The sequence below is a fragment of the Malus sylvestris genome, chromosome 7, assembly GCF_916048215.2.
Source record: "Malus sylvestris chromosome 7, drMalSylv7.2, whole genome shotgun sequence".
In the NCBI taxonomy this organism is placed as follows: Eukaryota; Viridiplantae; Streptophyta; class Magnoliopsida; order Rosales; family Rosaceae; genus Malus; species Malus sylvestris.
In genome coordinates this window covers 7,803,259-7,819,831 of record NC_062266.1, presented here as the reverse complement: position 1 = coordinate 7,819,831, position 16,573 = coordinate 7,803,259, and the positions used below count along the sequence as shown (strand labels likewise).

The window sequence follows — 16,573 nt, the reverse complement described above, 5'->3', positions numbered from 1 at the left end:
TGATTTATTTTACGAGTTTATGAATATGAGATTCAATGAATTTACGAATATAACTTACTATGGATTTATGAGACGAGGTTTGAGCTTTTGAGCTCCGGTGATTTGATATAAGATTTTAAGTCATGCTTTCGGCACTTATCTAGTGGGTTATAATATAGCGCATCCACACAACACGGGTATGTAGACGTCTATGGTCATATGACACAATTAAGGATGTTTATGTACATATCTCTTCTCTGGTGTAACCTAGAGTCGTACAGCTTCACCTTCGGGTGATGGACCATGATTTCTTCACTGGTGTAACCCAATGTCGTATAACTTCACCTTTGGGTGATGGACAGGTACTGCCTTTAGGTGATTATGATGATACCCCCAGCTTCACTAGCCGGGGGCTAGTGTAGGTGTGTGATGTTATATGTCTCTTCTCTGGCGTAACCCAGAGTTGTACAGCTTCACCTTCGGGTGATAGACCATGATTTCTTCACTAGTGTAACCTAATGTTGTATAGCTTCACCTTCAGGTGATGGACAGGTACTACCTTCGGGCGACTATGATACCCCTAGTTGAGTACATCACTGATATGATTTACAAATTTTTTACGGATTTGCCTTCTGGTGACAATACTACCATTTCTAAATATTGGTTTATACACACATGTTTTATGAACGTTTTACATGGCATGCTAGGATTTTCAGAAAACCTACTATGTAGTATTATATATGTGTTTTCAAAACAGGGGATTAGTATGTTAAGAAAGAAAATGATTTTATTATTATTATTATAAACTTTGGTCCACTTACCTTTTGGTTTTTTGCGCCCCTTCAAGAGTTAGAGTCGAGGCATGCGATCCTGACGTCAGGGCACTTCCACATAGGTATCCTCGAATCTTCTCAGTGTAGTCCCGTTCCTATATTCGTACATTTTATTTTAATTCCTTCATATTATTCTTGATTAGTTGTATGCTTTGAACACATTCCTACTTTGTCATAATCTTTCTAATTACACATTTTATTTGTATGCATGTTTAAAATGGCTTCGTCACCCTCGGGTGTCGGCCAGCACGTGCCCATCCTGATATTTGGGGATATCGGGGTTGGGGCGTGTCATTATACTTGAGTCAGAAAATTAAAAAAAAAAAGAAGAAGAATAATTTGATGACATTATACCTGAATCAGAAAAAAAAAATTTGATAACATTATACCTGAAGAAATCCCAAATTTCCAGTCAAAGGATAGTTAATACAACCTCTGCGAAAAATAATCAAGAGATAAAAACTCAAATACCAAAAAATAGAGTCAGCAAAATAATCGTATAAATTGTGATTTAGATGAAAATTTAGGAGGGTAAAGATTGGAAACGCACAGAAAGGGAGGCCTTGTATTTCTGCCAATCTGAAATGCAATCCTCCTTGTCCCATTGGCCCTTGACAAACTTCTCCGAGTACCACCTACACAAAGAGACGATATCCATTGAATCCTTTTCAGAAAATGCAAAATGGATTTTAGAGAGAGAGGAGAGAGAGAAATTAGGGTTTAAGAGTTCATTAAAGGAGATTGCATTGTGTTCATTTTTTCTTTTGTTTTTCTTTTAAAACTCACTCTTAATCAGAATTCCTCTTTATCGTAGGCTAACTTATGCAACACCACCTAAAACACACACACAAAAAAAAAAAAAAAAAGGAAACAACATTCTCCAAAACACAAAAAAAAAATTAAGAATAAATGGATTTGCTCAGATTCAACATTCACATGGTACAAAATTCAACCTCCACAATTTACAAAAAGAAAAAAATTTGTTACACAAAATCCTCAAAGGAAAATTCTAAATTATTTACCTTGTGCACAAAGGGCTTCGAAGTCTATACCTTTGCCACGTTTGATGCATTATTTTGGGTTGCTTTTGAAGTTTTGTATTTGAGGAGCATTTCTGTCTAATTATTTTTTATGAAGCTTGTAACACCAAAAAATACTGTTCATTGGACCCTTGACTTTATATATAAGATAATATGGGGGAGAAGGTGAGGGGAGAGAAAAAGTGATAGGGTTTTTGTGTGAAATGAAATGATGATTGGGTTCTGTTCTGTGAGGTGACCAAAGGAGAGAGGGTTCTGTCTGTTTTGTTTCAAGTGTGGGACGTTTGTTTTGGTCCAAGCCTCCAAGGTGCCGGCTATGGTAGAGATGCCCCTTGAAATATGGGCAATCAAGTCAGACTTTGGGTTGAAACAACAGAACTTTAACGAAAAATTCTCAGTATTGTTCACTTTAACGAAAAATCATATTTTTACACTAATAAGTCAATCATGGTACTATTCATTTTACCCTTTATTTTGTTCTTATCGTTAAAACTCAAAGTTTTCAAGTCATTTTTATTAGTTTTCCTTTGAAACAATCCAATAATATGGGTTCATTAAGGGTGCGTTTGGTACGCAGACGGGACGGAACGGGACGGGACGGGATGGGACGGGACGGGACGGGACGGGACGGAACGAAGGTGTAATTTTTGAAAAAGACATGGGGTATATTTGTCTTAAAATGGTAAAACATTGTGTTCCACAGACGTGGAACAAACCCGTTCCAGGGGGGTAGGTGGGACGCAAAAACATCCAAAATCTGTCCCGTGGAACAGCCCGTTCCACCCATTTTTGGCGCACCAAACGCGGGACGGAACGCCTCGTCCCGTTCCGTCCCGTCCCGTCCCACGTACCAAACGCACCCTAAATGTCCTTCATAAAAAATAGGCAACTGGATTTATACATACAGGGTTAGGATTTTTTTTAGGGAATTTTAACGAAAAGCTTATGGTACTATTCACTTTAATGAAAAACCATATTTTAACACTAAAAAATCAATTATGATATTATTCACTTTGCCCTTTATTTTGTCATTATCGTTAAGACTCAAAGTTTTCAAGTCATTTTCATTAGTTTTTTTTTTTTTTTTAACACAATTTGTACGGTTCACTTCGTAATGTATTTTACGATCTAACTGTTTGCAGAATTGTATTTATTCATTTTCTTCACAACAAATGAATGTGGTAATAATTTTAAGTTTGCCTAATATTTTGCAAGTATGGTATATCAACGATAAATTAAAGTATAAATGATTTGGATCATAAAAAAATGTTATAGAGTCGGCTCTAAAAAAGCATGTAAAAAAATTTGCTTTCCATTCTGACCCACACACATATATGTAAATTTTGTTTTTCATAACTCTTTTAATCGAGTCAGTTTAAAATTGGCCACAATTATAATTACGGTCAAGGAGGTGATTTTTGTATTATTATTATTAATTTTTTTTTAACAAACGATATTATCTACATTAAAGGAGAGGAGTAGGTTTAGCCTCATAATGTGCTAGCAATAATATGGTTCAAACTTACCTTTGGCGAGAATCTAACTTAATATCTATCATTTACAAGTGAAGAGAAATATCACTAGACCGTAATACTAAGGTTAGAATACATAACTCTATTCACCCTTCTATCAGTTGATTAACCGCTATTTTTAGGAGCCATTGAATGGGCCTTTTTAAAAGCCATAAATAAACGATCCAAACTACAGTCAAGTCTTTGAGCCCAAACCAAGCTTCTTGGCCGAAATCTATGCAAACTGTAAAGAGCAAGAAACTTCTTGGCCCAATTCTCCCAGCTTCTCTATTTTTATAATTTACCGACCAGTGGCGGAGTAGACTGAAGAAACACAAAAGAGACTCAGAGATGGCAGCCGTTCCGCCGTCGTCGTTTAAGGCAAATTCGAGCTCTTCCGCGGCAGTGGACCCCAAACTCGGTCTCTTGAAGCAGATACGGAGCCACGAGGTCGCAATTGCAGAGCTCGGTGCTCTTTCATCTTCCCGGGTAATATATATATGATTTATTTCGAAACGAAAAACCAGAATTTATCATTTATTTTATTTATTTGGTCAATTAGTTCTTGTAATTTGATATGAAATAACAGAGTTTTGTCAATTTCTATGCCCTGCCTATCATCCGTGCTAAAAATTTCTATCCTTTGTGAGCATGTGTTTGTTTTTTTCTTTTTCGAAAAGATGATATTTTTTTCTTTCTAAACTACTCTTATTTACGGAGAAGAAGATTCGAAACCGGGTGCAAATGGCCAATTGGCCTAACTCATGTCTGCGTAAATGTTAAATTTTGCGAAATTGGTACTTACATTTTAAAGTTTTATGATTTTGTTCATGGAAAACTCTAGCTACAAGTAACAGATAATAGTAATTAGGCTTAAATTAATCTTCGCTAATAGCAATTTAAGTACAAGCTCAACTGCCAATTGCGCTTCTCGTCATCTTGTTTGGTTGGAGTGCCTTTTTAGTTTACAGAGATGTAAGTATAGCTCTTTCTTGATCACAGGGTGTCTATCAGAAGAATGGCAACTTGTTTTTTCGTACAACAATCGAGAAAGCATCGGCATCTGAACAAAGTAACAAGTTTTGCATCAAATCTTGTGGTATTTCTCTATTCGTTTAAACTTTAAGCAGCCATAATGATTTTCTTCTTGATTGTTTATTGTGCAGAACAAATTGATTTGGCTAAAGCAAGACTAGGAAGTCTGAATTCTTCTTGATATGACTTTGTTTGCGATGATTGTAGTTCGACAGCCTCTTAAGGTAAAATGCCTACCAAGTGTTGTAGTTGAACGATAAAGATAGACGATTCCTTTCTATCATTATCTTTCATCAGGCTAATGATGGCTTGAGTGCTTACCATGATCCTGTCAACGAAAGAGTCCTTTTTCTATTACCTTTGACTGACTTCTGCCTCTGTTTGCAATATGCTTTTCCATGCATTTTATTTTCTCTCTTATCTATTGCTTACACCAAATAAATTTTTTGCTGTTTAAGGAGAATTATAGGAGAAACTTTAAAAATTTTGTGTTATTGTATCAGTAAACAAAGTAGTCTTTACATGTTAAGTGTCAATTCTTGTCAATTTTTAAAAATAAAACAAGTACACTGTTGGTAGGTAAAATGCCAACCCAGAAACACATTAGTAAAGAAAAAGATTGGTATATACTCTACCTCAACGAATATAAACCAATACATATGACTCAGAAAACAGCTGCTTTCCGATCAGCTAAAATACTAGAGAGAATGTTCCAAATCTCAGAAACACAGAAGCCCAAAGGGAAAGCTAAATTATGAGTGAGTTTTGTTCTTTTTTTTATTTTCCATATGGTTGAATAGGGGTAAATGATATATATATATATATATATATATATTTTATAAGCTGATATTAATTTCAAATCCAGTTCGTTTTGATGAGTAAAGAAGGATTATGGGAACCTAGAAAACTTGTTCCTGGCCAAAGTTTGTGGAAAATCGGTCATGTTTTTCTTTAGGCTACAAGAGATATTGGGGGTGGTGGGAATTGAACTGAGAACCATGGGTGCATGGGGTTAACGCTCTTAACTAACTGAGGAACAAGCCTCTTGCAAGAAATGGTACGTTTTCACAAAAGAGAAATTGGGTAGAGTCAATAGTTACACAACTGTCCTCAATATAACATAGAGAATCATGAGGAGTATGCTTACCAGAAGTTAATGATAGGGGGTTTAAGTGTGTATCTGATATCAGCTCAGCATCGAGTAAACATTATGATTTGAGTATGTCTTGATGTCCAACTGGTTTATTGAACTATTAAATTTTCGTCTACATGTAGGTAAAATTTGGCTACGATGTTTTAAATAACAACTCAACCAATATAAAATTTGTTAGAATGAAAGCTATAACTAACCTTTATAGTTGTCCACTCCATGTTTGTATCCGTTCAAATCTTGTATTCCTCTCATAGGTTTAAATTTAATCAAAGTTTACAATTTTTTAAATGGGAAGAGATTATACTCCTTTGAGCTTTACGAATCAGAAGACTAAAACTAAGATTTAGCTCGAAAATTTGTTGTTCACAGGCTTTTGTCAGTCGGACTGACCTTTTCTTGCAAGGACACAGCCTTTTGGGAAATTGTTGATAATGAATGATTTGATACTTTAATTGGTGTTGTGAAACAGGATAATGAACGGGTGAACCGCTTCTTGTTGCAGACTCCTATTGGCTTTGCAGTTTACGGGACTCTTTTCTTTGCTTTTGGTACCCCATCAACGCTACCCATTGTTTATTTCTGAAATGTCGGTTTCTACCATGGATATTTTGTAGAAGAATAGTTGTGGCAACTTTAGGAGAGGGGCGTTATGTCGTAGATTTTCCTTTCCTTTTCTTTTTCTCTAGTACATCTGTAATTTTGCTCGTACATTGCGTTCATATTTTTTAGATAACCATAATTTATCTATCGTTTCGCCAAAAATGCATCATTTTGTATGGTAAGAGTCCAGATTTGAATGATTGGCTTTGGTAATTGGCTTTTCATAATCTGAAACCTATTCCTACTGAGACGAGACACTTTGAGAACATATACTGAGCAAACATCGAATCGGTAAAGAGTTATCTGGTCGGAACAAGATATTCCCAAACACCAATCCATTGGTTGGCTAGCACCAACTGCCAAGGGATTGCAGAGTTTGGGGTTAAGGAAAGGAAACGATTTTTGCACCAATCCATCCCTTTAAAGTGGCATTCCTCGCGCACAAATCACGCGTGCAAACATCTTTCTTCTCGTGCATCGGATTACAAGTTGCGAGTACAGAGCAATGGCTCCTTACAAGTAACGAGTCAAGCAGTGTTCTTAAGGAAATTTTGTGGTAGTTACAAGGACGAACTAAAACGGTTAACTTCCAAAAAGATTACTCTTTATATATGAGAAGTTCAAACACCATTCTCCTTTTACATTATTGGAAACCACACACACCCAGATTGTCTATACGGTAAAGTCTGCCTAAATAGACCATAGAAGGATTGAACTGAGAACAAACTTGTGGCTAATCGCACTCCTGGCGCGCTTGCTGAAACAACAGGACAGTAAGAGTTATAAGGGATGCATAAACTGAATTGGGTAACCTTTGCACGACCTTTCCGACCCCTGGTACGCCCTCGGTAGCTCTCTTTGTCGCCATTGCCACCGCTGGTGCTGCAACCAGTGTGAGGATCAGTCCCTGACTGACTACAACGAACGTGTCTGCTGTCAACTGCTTGATGAACTTCGCAAACTCTTCCCGGTCAATTTCTCCGTCAAGATTGAGATCGTTCTCCTGCAAATATCAAGGGTAAACATTATTAAACGAATCAAACGAGTTTCTCTCAAGGCAAGTCGTTGATTGAACATTTTCTAAAAGAGAATAACGAGCTCAGAGTCTCCCAATGGTTTTTATAGGTTTTCTGAAAGAGACACCTTAGACAGATTCTCAAAGTGGATTCTTACCTAACAAACAGCAGCAACAACAATTTTTCTTTGTATAGCAAACTGCAGAAACTTAAACAACCAAAGTCGACAAACACAGTTTCCATCAATGTCCAAACACCATCCAAAATTAAACCCATGTTTCAATCACATTTCCTGAACTAGGGAATTGCTAACGAGACATGAACAATACTTAACTCACAAAATTTTATAACATCCGACCTGACATGCACGCCACAAACAACAATCGACCTTCTTATCATTTCATGCCTTCAGGCAAGATATCTCGATGGAAATTTTACATATAAGTAGGCATTAGAAACAGTTTATGAAAGAGGTTCCCTCTTTTCAGAGAACTAGCCAGGCGAAGACTTTCTTCAGTGCCTCGGCCAACAGGCCTACTGAAACAAGATGAATTTTGCAGCCAAACGAACTTATCTTCAAAGTTTCTAACATATAAGTGCTTAATCGGAACAAACTGAACTTCGGTAATCAGAAGATGAAGAAACTTAGAGTCTACACAGAGCAGAATAAATTGGTTGCGTATATAGAACCTCAAACAAACTGGTCACATCCTGCTAAACCAGACTACGTAAAGAAGGACCGAGAGTTGCTTCTCTCTGACCACAGCAACCTAAACGTGTTTCAGTTCATTTTCCATGCATAAGATAAAGAGTATGGTATATTGGTCTAGCTGTCAGAAGTTTAGAATTGAAATTTACACCCCAAAGATACGAATCAAAGCTACATCGCTTGTGAGAGTAACTACTCACTGTGCTCAAAAGATTGAAAAACTTACAAGAATATGTGCAGATAACTAGCTTTCCATAACCCAAAACGAAAATTGGATCACGAATCTTATTTGCCTAATACTGGGGACTACAACTACAACTTGACTTTTGCAGCACAGCACCTTAACTGAAGAAACATAACAGATGTATATGAAATCCGCTGCTAAATTGGATACATACCATTGAAATTTCAAAAGATATTATCTTATTTGTAAATGGTTTGATTCTAAAAAATTTCATTTCAACCGTTTGATTGTATCCGATGAAAAAAACTAGAGTACCTGCATCATAGCTTTGACTAGATCCTTGGAGGGTGGATCAAAATGCGGGCCGGGTAAACGCTTATTGATATCACTAGAACAGGAAGATTAAACAACAATCAGCTAAAATTAGCAGCATGATTTAACAATCAGTTAAAAAGACAATCGGAATACGTTTAGCACGAAAAGCTCCTCACTTGTACACAAGTAGTACACCGATGTACAGATCCTCAAAATTCAAGTTAGCCCTTCCTGTCTCATTTTTAAAATGATCAAACACCTTATCTGTAATCCTCCTTATTTGCTTTTGCCTCCATTGCTTACCTGCAATCCAGAAAATTATCAGATACCTTATAAACATATATATAATTAACGGTTGCTTCATGTCCGGTAATTGTAACATAAAATGGCAGACCGTCTGTGCCGACGGATATCTACAAACTTACTTATGGATAATAATTCTATTTTTCGATGCGCATAGAGAAATATCAAACTGATGATATCCATACACCATACTATAAATTGATACATAAAATCCAGTACAAGAACAAGATAAATGGAAACATGGGTATTCAAAAAGGTAACTTTCAGCTGGATCACCAAAACATCTAACACATGAATCCACAGTTCAACATCATTTGCAGATCCTACAAGTTTTCAAGGATGGAGATTGGAGAAGGCATCTAAACAAAAACTACAGATTCAGAAAAGGAAGAAAAAGAAATAAAACCCAACAGAAAACAGGGAAAACTCAGAACTGGAAAGAAAACATTAACACGATGTCGAAGGAATAGAGTTGTACCTTGTAATCTGTCGAGGATCTGTCCCATGGCGCAGTAGTGAGCTCAGTACAGAGATTTTTGCGAGTTGGTTGGATGATAAGTTGAGAATAAGAGAGTAAGAGGAGGTGGTGATCCCTTGGCATCGGAGCTTTGTATTGACTTATTCAGGCAGCGTAATCATTAAGACAAGATCCACTGTGTTTGAGACACTTGGACCGTGCCAAGTGCCCGCCCCAACAAAATAAATATAACAAATAAAAATGGATAACTTGCCAAGTATTTTTAAGTTGGAGGTATTACACGAATTTGATATCTAATTACTAACAATTATTGTGCTTCGATACTAAAGAATAATTTTATGTTACGGGTGTTTTAAGTATTAGATATAATAACTTGCATAACCATTATTTTTTTTAATTTCATCTATTAATTTTTTGTATGAATAAGTGCTACGTATCATTCAAAAAATAGAACTTTAACGAAAAGTTTCCGGTATTGTTCACTTTAACGAAAAATCATATTTTTACACTAAAAAGTCAATCATGGTACTATTCACTTTACCCTTTATTTTGTCATTATCATTCTCATTATTTTCTATTACATATCAATATAAATAAGGTAAATTACATAATAGCCCCTCATGTTTGAGGTCTATTACAATCTCATACAACATCTTTAAAACATTTCACTTTTATACCTCACATACTATTTTATTTCAATATAATACATCCGTTACATTTTTCATCGATTGATCCGTTAAGTGTTGACGTGGCTGCCAATATGGCACATCACGTGGCAAAAAAAATAATTTTTTAATTAAAAAAAAAACCACCTGAATCTTCTTAAAAATAAATAAATAAATAAAACTAAAAACCACCTCCCACAACCCCCCACCCCCGCAACCCTAAATTACATAGTAGGCCCTCAGGTTTGAGGTCTATTACAACCCCATATAACATCTTTAAAACATTTCACTTTCATACATCACGTACTATTTTATTTCAATATAATACATCATTACATTTTTCAGCCAAAAAAAAAATTTATTAAAAACAAAATTTATTAAAAAAAAAAACCCACCTGAATCTTCTTCTTCAAAAAAGAAAAAAAAAACAAAACTAAAAACCACCTCCCGCAACCCCCCACCCCCGCAAACAAACCCATAAATCTTACCCCCCCCCCCCGACCCACCTCCCTCTCCTCCACTCTCTTCACCTCTCCTTCCATCAAAAAACCCAGCAAACCTCCACTCCACCCCCACCTTCCACGATCCCTTTCTCTTCTTCACCCCCACCCCCTTTCTCCTTTCTCTCATCTGCAACCCCACCCACCTTTAGCAAACCTAACTCCACCACCAACCAAGCATCGAAAAAATTCAAAATTTGAAGGACAAAATTAAATACATACCTCGTTGTCGAAGTTAACCGACTCGCCGACGAGCAGGGTTGGGATGGGAGAGAAAGGTGAGTGCAAGCGAGTTGTAGAGAGTAGAAAAGGGTGGGTAGGGTTACAGATGAAAGAAGGGATAAATGGGGTGGGGGTCAGGTTGTGGGTGAGTTGGGTCCCAGGGGGGAGGGTTACGGGGAGATGGGATGGGGGGAGGGGGGAAGGGTTACTAGGAGATGGGATGGGTTTCTTTTTTTTTTTTTTTTTTTTTTTTTAAGGGATCTGGGTTTGGTTTGTGGTGGTGGGGGAAGAAGGGTTTACGGGGAGATGGGATGGGTTTTGGTTTTTTTTTTCTTTTTAAATTTAGAAAATTCAAGTTTAAAAAAATAAATAAATAAAATTTGCCACGTGGCACACATTTGGTTGACATGTGGCACAAATGTGGCAATCACGTCAGCGCTTAACGGATCAATGGATGGAAAATGTAACGGATATATTATTTTGAAATAAAATAATACGTGATGTATGAAAGTGAAATGTTTTGAAGATATTGTATGGGGTTGTAATAAATCTCAAACCTGAGGGGCTACTATGTAATTTACCCATATAAAATATTTTATATGAAAGTAAAAATAAGTTTACCAATGAAAAAAAATAAGGAAGCACAAATAAAACTGTTTTCCGGCGCTGAGTTGAATCAAGAAGTCAAGCATACAGTAATTCCAAGTTTTGATTTGCCACAACTAATGAGTGATGTTGAATGTAATATAAAAATTTGTTGGCCTAATAGGATAAACGATTCTCGTGGAGATAAGTTAATCGAAAGATGGGCTCGTGGTAAAAAAAAAATTAAGATTTAAACCCTCGTGGTGTAGTCTTATATCAAATTTAGTCAAAAGTGGTTGTTAGTCAAATGCATGTTAAATGCAGAGGTATAAATGTACTTTCACGTGTGCATTTTCTTCTTCCTCTCTCTTTGCTCTCTCTGTAATTTGTTCACTTTCTTCTATTTCGGGATGCTGTATTTTGCATATCTTGCATATCAGCAAGCACATAGATTGCGTCAACTGGACCAGTACATGGATTCCGTAATTTGCTCCTTCCACCACCCTGCTAGTGATCACAGAGGAAGGTCTAGTGTAGGAAGTCACCCTACAAGCAGTGTTGGACCGAAGAATTTATAAGCAAAGGAATGTTGTTGGAGTTTAGGCTTTGGTGCAGAGGCTTGGTCAGACAACAGAAGCAGCTAATGATATGAATCTGTGATTATCTTGATCACAATTAGTAATGTATTAGTAGATTAAATAATAAGTATTAGTTGAGCGATCAATTATATATGAGCTCATGCTCTTGGATGTAAGCAACAAATATATTTTACAAAAGAAATTATTACAAAAAAATAAATTGGAGCTATGCTTCTACCTTCTGTCCTCGTCTTCCATTGCCATTGCTTCTGCAAATTAGAGTTGATTGGATCATACTATTTATTCAGAAGCTCTTCCTACCCACTTAAAAAAAGGTGAAACCTTTGGTTGATTTTTGTTTAAAGTTATAGATTTTTATTGAAAATCTGAAGCGGGTTTTGTGTTGACATTTGTGGGTTTGCAGGATGATTTTGTTTTGAGGAAAAAAGTTGGGTGAAAGTGCTTTTGGAGTTGTTTAAAGAGTTTCATTGGCTAACAAGAAGCCTTCTTCCAAGTTAATAAAGTAATTAATCAATTCAATCTCTTTACATATTTTTGATTAATTTGTTTGTGCAGACCTGTTATATTGAAGAATGTACATGTTATGGAATAAATGTGGTGCGCTAACGTGTTGATTTTAATTGTTACTAGCAAGAAGGTGACTTGGTGTTAGATAAGGCAACTGATTATGGTGCGGTAGAAATTTGGATGAACAACCATGTGCGAAGAGCTGTGCTGATTTATGTTCGGCTTTCTTGAGGTATTTCTCTATAATACAAAATACAGCATCCTAAAATGGAAAGAAAATGAAAATACAAAATTATAGAGAGAGAGAGACAGAGAGAGAGAGAGCAAAGAGACAAGAAAGAAGAATGTGCACACGTCAAAGTACATTTCTTCTATATTTAATAGAAAAAATACTTTTGGATCAAATTTACTAACGAATTACAACACGAATGTTTAAATCTTAATTTTTTTACTACAGAAACCATAATTACCTTGTCACCAAGAAGATAGGATAAGCCAAATATATTTACACACATTTTGAGCAAAAAGTAAAATAAAATGACATAACAGAAGATGTTCTATTACGAAATGACACCGGGGAGGGAAGTCCATAGGCAAAAGCCCATAAACATATGAAAATCTTCCACATATATATAAAATAAAAAATAAAAATTGATGGTTTTTTTAATCTTTTAACGATAAAATCAACTAGTTCAACATTTAATAAATTGTATTTAAGTACCATCTTAGTGGATTAGATCCAGCAAAAAATGTCCAACGATGCGATAATGTCCCCCTAGAAGTGAAGGCATTCATCAGCACATTATTAAAAAATAAAAAACAGCAAAAGGAAAAGATAACACATGGAATAGAAAATATTTGAGCTGGGCTACGGGGAGAAGTCTATGGCCAAGCGGTTGACAGTGATGATGATGACGATGAGGACAAATGTGATGATGATATAGGACCTGAAGAACAACGCAGTTTGAAACAAGCATTACGTGCCTCCAAATAGTCAACATGGGAAAGAGAACACTTTCATAAAATTCCTAATAGAGCACAAGGTTCCGGGACAAGTGGTGGTGCACAAATGAGACAGGGAGGCAGTCTTAGAGAATCACAACCAATACCACCAATAGCCCTAAGTTTATATAAGTCATCCAAAGCACGTCAAAAGAGTGTTTGGAGTTATTTCACTGGAGGTAATGTGAATGAGGGAATGAGGTGTCTAATTAGCAAGTTCTTTATCTATGAAAATGTCCCTGCTGAGAAAGCATCATCACATCATTTCAAAAATATGGTAGTGGGATGTCAACAGGCCGGTGTTGGAGTACAACCTCCCACTCCCTATGAGATAAGAAACAAATATTTGGATATGGAGTATAAAGACATTGGCGAATATGTTAACAAGTTGAGGTCAAAGTGGAAAACTAATGGTTGCACAATCATGTGTGATGGATGGACCGGCCCGACTAGATTGTCTGTCACAAACTTCATGGTATACTCCAAGGGAAAGACAATTTTTTTGAAGTCTGTTGATGCTTCAGACCATATAAAGAACTACAAGTGTATTTACAAATTATTGAGGGATGTAATCATGGAGGTGGGAGTAATGTTGTCCAAGTCATGACCGACAACAGTTCTGCATTTGTCAAAGTTGTAAAAAAGTTAATGAAGCATCATAATGTGTTTTGGACATCATGTGCAGCACATTGTATTGATCTCATGTTTGAGGCAATGGGGAAGAGAGAGAATGTTGGTACTATGGTAAAAAGAGTTAGAACGATCACAAATTATATTTACAATCACGGTTGGTTGTTGGCAAAGATGCGTGAATTTTGCAAAGGAGAAATTATTCGTCCAGCTACCACTCGATTCGCCACCAACTATATTACATTAGACAGTCTACTTAAGAAGAAAGCAGGGTTGAAGCAACTATTCACTAGTGACGATTAGGCCAACCACAATTTCAGCCGCTCAAATGCAAGTCGTATGGTGAAAAGTATAGTGCTTGATCATGCTTTTTGGACTCAATCAGAACATGTGTGCCAAGTGTTTGAACCTCTTTACAAAGTTTTACGGATCATTGACACAGAAGTGTATCCTACTATAGGGGCAATATATGAGTTGATGCGTGTAGTGAAGGATGAATTGGAAAGAAAACATGGTGCAAGGTGGGTCATAAAGATAATTGAAGACCGATGGTATAAAACATTATATCACGATTTGCATGCAGCAGGTATAAATTAAGTCATAATTTGCAATTCATTTCTTTAGTTGCATAAGTATTAATTCTCTTATTAGAGTATGTATTTCTTTGAACAGCATATTATTTGAATCCTCGATACCAATACAGACCCGATGTTGGAGATGATGGTACCCTTATACGTGCTGTACATAATGTATACTCTAAATTAGACCCTGCATCACCAACAGTTGGCCAATTTGGAAATGAGGTACACAATTACTTAAATTATAATAATTACTTTGTGGATTAAACTAACACGATTTATTGAATTCAGCTAACATGGTTTAAAGATGCAAGAATAACTTTTGGAGAACCAACATCAGTTGCTGCTCGAACAAAAATGTCTCTTAGTGAGTGTAAACATATTTCACGATAAGTTTATAATAGAATTTGTTGGAGTTATTAGGCTTATCAACATTGTTTTTCATTGTAGCTGAACGGTGGATCATGTATGGGACCGATGCACCAACTGTGAGAAAGTTAGCAATCAAAGTATTATCACAAACAGCTTCCTCATCTACTTGTGAAAGAAATTGGAGCACATTTGCACTCATACACACAAAGCAAAGAAATAGGTTGGCTTATAGTAGGTTGGAAAAATTAGTTTATTGCTACTACAACATGAAGCTTCAAATTCGAGATAAGGAAGCAGAAATAGATCATGTCGACCGTGGTGACCCACTAGATGTGTTTGATATTGTTGCTGAAGATGATGATACAAAGGGTAACCAACTTTATCAATGGATTAGACCTCTTCATTTAGATGATGATGAAGGCAACCCAGCTCCCAGAGTTGCTGAAGAAGCATGTAATGAAGGGATAAATGTAGAAAGAGTATTAGCGGAGGAGGTTGGATCTAGCAGCGCTGACTCTTTGGAAGAACTTTTGCGCCCAAGACCAAGAAACACTGGAATTCCACCTTCTTCCAATCCTAAACAACCACAACATCGTGCTGATACTAATGATAGCTCTAGCACAAGATCAGGAGGAGACTCACCTAACACCGGAGATAGGAATGATGAAGGATATAGTGGAGCTGGAGGTAGTGATGGTGGATATGGAAACTATGTTGAACCACCTCCCGGATTTATAAGCCCCTTCACTGGTGAGGCAAACTTCACACATGCAACACAGGATGAGGACCATGGCAGTAGGCGGGCACGACCAGGAATTGGTGCCATAGGGAAGGACTATACTCGTAGAGAAAGAGGCAATGGGATTTTGTCAAGTCAAGAAGATGACTCGTTATCTATAACTTCGGACTCTGTTTGATTGGGAAGTAGTAACTATGGTTATACTTGTTGATGCACAAAATCAGCGAGGACTTTGGTACAACAGAAAATGTCAGGTTTGTGACCTTCGCTTGGTTGCTTCGATCACTAGTGAAGATAAGTACGTAAATGAATAGGGACAGGGAAGCAAACACAAGATGTACGTGGTTCACCCAGATCGGCTACGTCCATGAAGTAGAGGAGTTCTCATTAATTGTGAAGGGTTTACACAAATACATAGGTTCAAGCTCTCATTTTGTGAGTTCTAGTGAATAGTTTAGTACAAAATGACATTAGAGATTATTGTGGGAGAATGATCCCTATTTATAGAAGAGAGTTTCTAGTTTTGTTCTAACATTGACACGTGTCGTGTTGTGATTGGCTTCTGATGTTGACACGTGTCGAGCTGTGATTGGCTTCTGATGTCGACACGTGTCGCATTATGATTGGCCTCCTGGTTGAAGGGAAGCTCTTCTGGGTCCTTGACGGTATAACGTTGACCGGTGCTCAGTAGTTTCAGGATTGGTCAAGTATGGTACAAACAGTGCTCCCCTAAGTTCCTGAGTGAGGGAAGCTCATCGGTTGGGGACTTGCAATATCCAAGCCATTGAGTAATCACGAAACTTCTAAGTACTGAAGTGTGGTATCATTTTCACGTGCCTTATCTGTCTCATATGTAGATGTGGCATCTTCTCTGGAAGTACTTTTCCTCCATCCATGGGTGGTATCTTTAACCGATGAAGATGCACAAGGTAATGTATCAATTTCACTTGAAGCTTACTTGTAGTTTCGGGCTTGGTCAAGTGCGATACAAACCCTATAGTAGGAGTCCCCCAAGTCG

General features: G+C 36.9%; 2 protein-coding genes across 2 annotated transcripts; one reads left to right on the top strand and one right to left on the bottom strand.

The window, feature by feature from the left end:
• Window positions 1-3,671: 3,671 nt before the first annotated feature.
• Window positions 3,672-6,313, top strand: LOC126628064 (uncharacterized). Its single transcript, XM_050297650.1, has 4 exons — window positions 3,672-3,852; window positions 4,366-4,435; window positions 4,530-4,622; window positions 6,021-6,313. Exons 1-3 carry the CDS (start codon window positions 3,715-3,717, stop codon window positions 4,577-4,579), a joined length of 258 nt encoding a protein of 85 aa, XP_050153607.1. The 5' UTR covers window positions 3,672-3,714; the 3' UTR covers window positions 4,580-4,622; window positions 6,021-6,313.
• A 420-nt stretch (window positions 6,314-6,733) lies between these two features.
• Window positions 6,734-9,334, bottom strand: LOC126628062 (uncharacterized). The gene is made up of 4 exons (XM_050297649.1): window positions 9,157-9,334; window positions 8,552-8,678; window positions 8,376-8,448; window positions 6,734-7,154 (listed from the first exon to the last, which is right to left on the bottom strand). The coding sequence occupies exons 1-4, from the start codon at window positions 9,182-9,184 to the stop codon at window positions 6,885-6,887; spliced, it is 498 nt and encodes a 165-aa protein (XP_050153606.1). The 5' UTR covers window positions 9,185-9,334; the 3' UTR covers window positions 6,734-6,884.
• Between the last annotated feature and the right edge of the window lie 7,239 nt (window positions 9,335-16,573).

Bases quoted from the DNA above. Each gene is read 5' to 3' on its own strand.
- LOC126628064 (XM_050297650.1), top strand. From the start codon at position 3,715: ATGGCAGCCGTTCCGCCGTCGTCGTTTAAGGCAAATTCGAGCTCTTCC. The intron at 3,853-4,365 runs GTAATATATATA...TCTTGATCACAG, and splicing joins GTGCTCTTTCATCTTCCCGG to GGTGTCTATCAGAAGAATGG. The intron at 4,436-4,529 runs GTAACAAGTTTT...TTTATTGTGCAG, and splicing joins AGCATCGGCATCTGAACAAA to AACAAATTGATTTGGCTAAA.
- LOC126628062 (XM_050297649.1), bottom strand. From the start codon at position 9,184: ATGGGACAGATCCTCGACAGATTACAAG. The intron at 8,679-9,156 runs GTACAACTCTAT...TCTGGATTGCAG, and splicing joins GATCCTCGACAGATTACAAG to GTAAGCAATGGAGGCAAAAG. The intron at 7,155-8,375 runs GTACTCTAGTTT...TGATATTTGCAG, and splicing joins TAGTCAAAGCTATGATGCAG to GAGAACGATCTCAATCTTGA.